Source organism: Scylla paramamosain, unplaced genomic scaffold (assembly GCF_035594125.1).
Source record: "Scylla paramamosain isolate STU-SP2022 unplaced genomic scaffold, ASM3559412v1 Contig3, whole genome shotgun sequence".
NCBI lineage: Eukaryota > Metazoa > Arthropoda > Malacostraca > Decapoda > Portunidae > Scylla > Scylla paramamosain.
Genome location: NW_026973668.1, coordinates 2,220,001 through 2,227,500, shown reverse-complemented (window position 1 = coordinate 2,227,500; position 7,500 = coordinate 2,220,001). Strand labels below are relative to the sequence as shown.

Sequence of the window (7,500 nt, the reverse complement as noted above, 5' to 3'; positions counted from 1 at the left end):
CCCCGGCTGAGGAAGCCCCACAACTCTAAGATAACACAACTCATTTCTATACATTTCATTGTGAACCAGAAGAGAAAAATAACTTGAAAACTTTATTTGTTATTTAAAGGCTTATCTTAATAAACTCATTCTGGTTGTCATGGAGGTTTTTCAGTGCCTTATATATATATATATATATATATATATATATATATATATATATATATATATATATATATATATATATATATATATATATATATATATATATATATATATATATATATATATATATATATATATATATATATATATATATATACAACAGCTAAATCAAAGAAAAGTACATCAATACCAACTTCAAATAAATATCCCAAAATCTGATCAAAAACTTTTAATCAACACAGAAAGAGGAAGACGCAACTCTTAAACTTAGCCAATTAACAATGAGAAACCCGCCGCCCCCGTGACAGTTAGTGACACTCAGGGAGACTTCTTGAGTACACGGCGAGGCGAGGCACTGTTGACCACAGCCTGGTGGAGGCGTGGTGTGGCTGCCACAGACGCCTACCCTGCCACAAGACTGGACACAGCCTGGTGGTGGCGTGGTGTGGCTGCCACGAACGACACCACATATTTGCCACCACTCAGCCGAGCTGGAGTCAAGTTCCTCAATAAACTTTATGTTGCACTAAATCAACATAATAAAATGTTCATATTGCCAGACGTTCAGCGGCGCTGATTGTGCCGCAGGAGTGGTGCGGGGGAAGCAACAGGACAGAAGGCTGAGGCAGGCTGTCGCGCCCATGCGCCCGTCAGCCTCCGCTGTACACGCTGCAGTGGTTGTGTGGCTGCATTCTTGTCGCGGATGGGCTGCTTGCACCACAAGACCAGTGGTGGCTGTGCAGGCAGCCTTCATCTCAGCCACACATTGATGCCAGCAGCTGACAGTCCCCGCAGTGCTACACAAGGCCAGGTAAGGTTTTTAAGGACCAAGACTCTCCCCTTGTTAGTTAAGGGTCACAGCAACCAAGAGCATTAATTCTGGCAATACATCTTTTCTTGGCTTCACCCGCTAGAGAGGGAGAAAGGGCATCCATCTGGCTGACTACCTCAGACCACACCACAAATACAGTGCGTTCACTTTTCCTCTCGACATGGCTGGCAGTGTTGTCATGGCAACGTATGTTAAACGAAAGCGCAGCGGCGTGACGTCACTGCCGCCCCTCTGCCATCTTGAGAGGTACATAGATAGTTGGTTACCTTGCCGGAGCACCCCAGCAGACTGGCAGGGCCCTGTCCAGCTATTCCAGCATGGTGCACAGCTGCTGCGCGATGGGCTGCCCCAACAGGCAAGGGGACAAGGGCGTGTCCTTCCACCGCTTCCCTGCAGACCCCGAGCAGCGGGAGCGCTGGTTAACAGCCACCAGGAAGAAAGGGTGGCGCCCCACCTCCGCCTCCAGACTCTGCGGGGCACATTTTGTCAGAGGTGAGGAACATGAATTGTTTTTTTTTTTTTTATATAGATTTTATTGGTTACCTCCAAGCCAAAGCTCCAGGCAACGTAATCACCATTGCTTGTTGTTGGTCTCCCTCACATAGTGCACAACACTGCTGTGCTGCGTGTGGGAGAACTACACTTTTTTCTGGTACATTTCGGTCTGTTTTGTGTTGACCTGCATTTCGTTTTTTTTATTTATTTATTTTTTTTATGTATATATATCTCAAATCATTAGTTTGTGAGGGGAGGCAGGAGGCCCTGGGGGGGGGGGAGAGGCAAGAATAAAGCTAATGGGTACTCGTGGAGATTTTTGGGTCCCGGGCTGTTGGACCCGCGGCCTGCCGGTGTGAGGTGCCAATTATGCTTATATATATATATATATATATATATATATATATATATATATATATATATATATATATATATATATATACATATATATATACATATATATAAACAGCAAACTCCCGAATGAAAGACGTGAAGGAGGTAATACAGGGCAGATACCACGGTATTGTTATATTGTTGCAGCAGCCTCAGCATTGGGCCTGCCACCCAGCCCACCACACACTGCACAGTCTGGCACACAGGAACCCCGTGTACACCACCACTAAGTATATGTAATGCTGGCAGCTGGCTGGCGTGGTAGTTGCTGTTTGATGAATGGGTTGGGTATATAATATTATTACATACACTGACTAACCTAACCTAACCTAACCCAAACAAACTAAACCTAATCTCTTGTAATCCTCTTCCTATTCCTATAACTAATACTACTATCCCTCCTCCTCCTCTTCCTACTATTACAATTCCTCCTCCTCCTCTTCTTCCTCCCCCTTCACACCATAGTTTTCACCCTCCATGCCCATCACAGCAGTTCTCAGCCCCCCTCCCTCTCCCCTTCCCAGTTCAAATCCCCTCTTCCCCCCTTCAGTTCTAAGACCCCCTCCTGCCCCCTTCCTAGCCCCTCTCCCCAGTTTTAAGACCCCTTCCCACCCCCTCCCCATTTCTAAGGCCCCTCCTACTCTCCCCAGTTTTAAGCCTCTTTCCATCTCTCTCCCCAGTTCTAAGCCTCTCCCATGACGCTGCTCCCCATTTGTAAGGCCCCTTTGCTCCTTCCTCCCCAGTTGTAAGGCCTTCTCATCCCTTCTCCCCAGTTTTAAGCCTCACCTTCCTGCACCCCCTCACACAGCAGGTTTAAGCTCTCCTTGTCCTCCCCACACATGCCCACATAACATCTTTTCAGGGAGACGTGACAGGAACCCGCTCTCTCCAGACTATGTGCCGTCCTTGTTCCAGCACACCTCACAGCACAGGAGGCAGCAGGTGCTAAGAGCCATGCTGGTGTTTGAAAGGAAAACGGCTTGTGAGGAGGAGGAGGCAACGAGGGGAGCTGGATGGGGCAGTTACTGTGGCCTCTGATTGCTTGAATGGCCGGGTGAGTGGTGTGGTGGTGCTGGTGGTGCTGGTGATGCTGGTGTGTTTGAGTTGATGGAGGTATTTGTTAGTTTGGTTAAGTTAGGGTAGTTTGGTTAGGTTGCAATGACACACACACACACACACACACACACACACACACACACACACACACACACACACACACACACACACACACACACACATGGAAATTTTGTGTTGTGTTTGTGTGTGATATAAATATGAAACAGCTTTGTGTTGCCTTATCATGTGTAGATATGTGGTCCCTAAAACACTGGGTTGTCTGTACAGATATAATTATTAGTTATTTCACCTGTAAATATCTCTCTCTCTCTCTCTCTCTCTCTCTCTCTCTCTCTCTCTCTCTCTCTCTCTCTCTCTCTCTCTCTCTCTCTCTCTCTCTCTCTCTCTCTCTCTCTCTCTCTCTCTCTCTCTCTCTCTCATTCATTTATTTTTCAACAGGCTAAAGAAGACGAGAAGGCAAAACAAGGCCAGGCTACACCACCACCACCACCACCATCACCACCACCTCCTCCTCTAGCCGAACTTGTGTCCCCCCTGAAGGCTGCCAAGTCAAGCTCAAAGGCCTCAGTGTGAGTATATAAGCCAGTAATGCTGTTTATTTACTTGTGGGAGTCTAGCTTGTGGTGTCGGGCTCAGACTCTCTCCTTGCAGGTGTCACCAGGCCAAGAGTCTCCCTGTAAAGTCGACCTAGCCGTCATCAGCAGCATAGTCTTGTGTTCATAAAAAAATGTGAAAACTCGCGTGTATTTTCTCCAAACTCAAGATTACGTTCAGGATTCTACTAGTCATTGATAAAGTGTCTAATTTCCTTAGGGTTTGGTTGTGTAAATCTGTCAAGGTCATTTTATTTTATCTCTTTCCAAACACTGGTGCTTTCATTTCATTTCATCCATAAACCAGCCAAAAGGTATCAGTTTTCTCCTCCCTCCTAGTCCACCTTTCTCTCTCTCTCTCTCTCTCTCTCTCTCTCTCTCTCTCTCTCTCTCTCTCTCTCTCTCTCTCTCTCTCTCTCTCTCTCTCTCTCTCTCTCTCTCTCTCTCTCTCTGTCTCTCTCTCTCTCTCTCTCTCTCTCTCTCTCTCTCTCTCTCTCTCTCTCTCTCTCTCTCTCTCTCTCTCTCTCTCTCTCTCTCTCTCTCTCTCTCTCTCTCTCTCTCTCTCTCTCTCTCTCTCTCTCTCTCTCTCTCTCTCTCTCTCTCTCTCTCTCTCTCTCTCTCTCTCTCTCTCTCTCTCTCTCTCTCTCTCTCTCTCTCTCTCTCTCTCTCTCTCTCTCTCTCTCTCTCTCTCTCTCTCTCTCTCTCTCTCTCTCTCTCTCTCTCTCTCTCTCTCTGCTTCCTGGGGGTGTACAGTGCATCCTTTACAAAGCTAGGGGGCAGCAAGGCATGTCTTTAAACTTTGTAGCTTTACTTATCTTTGAATGAAGTTTGTACTGTCAGTTTTTTGCGCTTGTATGAAGAAAAGAGACAAATTTACTGAGCTTGTATTTATTTATTTATTTATTTATTTATTTATTTATTTTATTTATTTATTTTTTTTTGTGTGTGTGTGTGTGTGTTTGCTTGTATAGAGAGAACTGTCCAATTTCTCATCTCATTCATTTGTCATGTATCAGATGCTTACATAACACAGCCTCCCTTTGTGTTCATTTTCTTGCTTGTAAATATGTAAACACTCATTATTTTCTCCATCCCAGTCAGTCTTGTATGTGTCTAAATGTAAACACACACACACACACACACACACACACACACACACACACACACACACACACACACACACACACACACATATTTTCTGCATCCTGAGTCAGTCTTGTGTCTGTCTAAACATAAACACACACCTTTTCCTCCTCCCAGGTGGCGGTGTGTCCACGAGGAGCAGGCCACCAAACGGTACGCAGACCACATGAGCAAGAGCCACAATGAGTTTAACCTTCAGAAGTGCAGCTTGTTGACAGACCCATGCTGCCCTTACCTCACCACCACCCCTGACGGCTTCACCTCCTGTAGCTGCTGCGGCACTGGCATTGTAGAGGTGGTGTGCCCGGTGTGCATGAGGGCCGCCGAGCCACATGCCCTGCAACAAGCCACACCCGCTAAGTCAGCCTGCCTGGAGCGATTAAAAGGGTGGTTTGACAAGACGAAGGACGACTCTTGGTACTATCGGCTACAATCACAGCTGCATGGATGTGACAAGCAGTACTGTGACTTGGTGGTGTGGGCCAACAAGAACCTGCTGATCAAGAGGTACTTCAGGAACACTCCTTTCTTTGAGGCTCAGCGTTTAGAGGAGGAGGCGAAGAAGGAGTTGCCAGGGGTGCTAAAAAAGTGGATTGCAGATGACTCCAGCCCCCGCCCCCCAGTGGTCTGCCCTGCTGCTACTGTGACAGGCCGGCGGATGGGGCTGTGGTGTACTGTGAAGACGTGCAGTGTGAGATAAAGACTTTTCATCTCAAGTGTCTGGGTCTCACAAGGCTGCCTCCCCTTGGCTGGCGCTGCATTGACTGTCGGAAAACAAGATGAGGTGCATTTTACATCAACGGAATGCCTGACCTGACCTGACCAAAGCTAACCTAACCTAACCTAACCTAACCTAACCTAACATAACATAACATAACCTAACATAACCTAACCTAACCTAACCTAACCTAACCAAAGCTAACCTAACCTGATCTAACCAAACCTAGCCTAACAAACTGATCTGACCTGACCTGACCAAAGCTAACCTAACCTAATCTAACCAAACCTAGCCTAACAAACTGACCTGACCTGACCTGACCAAAGCTAACCTAACCTAACCTAACCAAACCTAGCCTAACAAACTGACCTGACCTGACCAAAGCTAACCTAACCTGATCTAACCAAACCTAGCCTAACAAACTGACCTGACCTGACCTGACCAAAGTTAACCTAACGTGATTTGACCAAACTAAATCTAGCCTAACCTAAATAGATCTAACCTGACCTGACTTGACCTGACCAAAGCCAACCCAACCTGATCTGACCAAACCTAACCTAGTCTGACCTCATTTGAGCAAAGCTAACCTAACCTGATCTAACCAAACCTAGCCTAACAAACTGACCTGACCTGACCAAAGTTGACCTAACCTGATCTGACCAAACTAAATCTAGCCTAACCAAAATGGATCTAACCTGACCTGACTTGACCTGACCAAGGTTAACATAACCTGATCTGACCAAACCTAACCTAGTCTGACCTCAACTTAGCTTAACCTGACTTGACATGACCTGACATAACCTAGTGTAGCCTAACCAAACCAAACCTGACCCAACCTATCCTAGCCTAACCTGAACTGGACCTGACCTAAGCTAACCTAACCAAACCTAACCTAACCTAACCTAACCTAACCTAACCTAACCTAACCTAACTTAACCTAACCTAACCCAACCCCTAACCTAACCTAACCTAACCTAACTAACCTCACCTCTCTTGTTTCTTGTATGTGTGTGTCAGTATTCCACGCATTGTCCTTGGTAATTGTATATTGAAGTGAAAGGGTTATCTGTTTAGTTACTGTTCAATTAAGAAGTATACATAAATTGTTTGCATTTGTTAATACGATGCTCTTTTTAGTAACCTTACATTGTTCGTGTGCACCAGAATACGGTGAGTAGGTTTGATAATAATAAGGATTAGTTGTAGAGTCAAATGCGTAATTCATTTTATTTATTTACGGAGAGAGAGAGAGAGAGAGAGAGAGAGGTGGCACATGCGCTAGGTACAGAGGACGGTCGAGCTAAGTTTAGTTGACAATTGAGCTAAGTTGAAGGGGAAAGGGCTAAGTTTAGGGGACAGTAGCGCAAAGTTCAGGGGACAATTCGCTAAGTTCGGGGGACAGTTGTGCTAAGTTCAGGGGACAGTTGTGCTAAGTTCAGGGGACAAGAGCTAAGTTCAGGGGATAGTTGTGCTAAGTTCAGGGGACAGTTGTGCTAAGTTCAGAGGACAGATGCGCTAAGTTCAGGGGACAGTTGTGCTAAGTTCAGAGGACAATTCGCCAAGTTCGGGGGACAGTTGCTCTAGATTCAGAGAAAAGAAGGAAAGGTGTATTGCAGAGAAGGGGACGTTATATTGACATACCTGTTGAAATAAAGATAGTGAAGAAACAAAAAAAATGCACAAATTTTTATAATAAGAGAAAAGAAAGGCAAAGATAAATAAGGAAACAATACCTAAACAGTAAGAAGGGAAGTGTTAGTGGGCGCCTTAAGAACTCTCCACCAGCACCGTCAAGATCAGGATCAAGATTAGCACGTGGAGGCTGCCTGAGTAAACACAACGACTTATAGCTTGTTCTTCCTACATTTCTCCTTCCTGCGCCTCTTTACGCCACAATGGGGGTCATCCAGCGGGTGGTGTGAGTATAACTGACCCGTGTATGCGTGTGTGTGTATGTGTGAATGTGTGTAGAGCTCCTAATTGTCTTAATGTGGGAGTATACGAGCGAAATATGCTTATTATTCTGCTTGTTTAATTTTGTGATATTTTATTATTTTAGCTATAGTTAGGTCACTTATGGGGTATGCAGTGTAGAGAAACTTTGT

At 45.4% G+C, this 7,500-nt stretch overlaps 2 protein-coding genes across 7 annotated transcripts in view; both read left to right on the top strand.

The window, feature by feature from the left end:
- The first annotated feature begins 1,451 nt into the window (after positions 1–1,451).
- On the top strand, positions 1,452–6,517 carry LOC135096308 (uncharacterized). Its single transcript, XM_063997715.1, has 3 exons — positions 1,452–1,468; positions 3,380–3,510; positions 4,795–6,517. The coding sequence occupies exon 3, from the start codon at positions 4,844–4,846 to the stop codon at positions 5,375–5,377; it is 534 nt and encodes a 177-aa protein (XP_063853785.1). The 5' UTR covers positions 1,452–1,468; positions 3,380–3,510; positions 4,795–4,843; the 3' UTR covers positions 5,378–6,517.
- A 636-nt stretch (positions 6,518–7,153) lies between these two features.
- LOC135096305 (ribosome production factor 2 homolog) overlaps positions 7,154–7,500 on the top strand; it is a 4,610-nt gene continuing 4,263 nt past the window's right edge. For all 6 annotated transcript variants that reach the window (XM_063997704.1, XM_063997700.1, XM_063997706.1 and 3 more), the window contains exon 1: positions 7,154–7,313. In XM_063997704.1, coding sequence (XP_063853774.1) covers positions 7,291–7,313 — 23 coding nt within the window. In that variant the 5' untranslated portion in view covers positions 7,154–7,290. The remainder of the gene's footprint in view (positions 7,314–7,500) is intronic.

Bases quoted from the DNA above. Each gene is read 5' to 3' on its own strand.
- LOC135096308 (XM_063997715.1), top strand. From the start codon at position 4,844: ATGAGCAAGAGCCACAATGAGTTTAACCTTCAGAAGTGCAGCTTGTTG.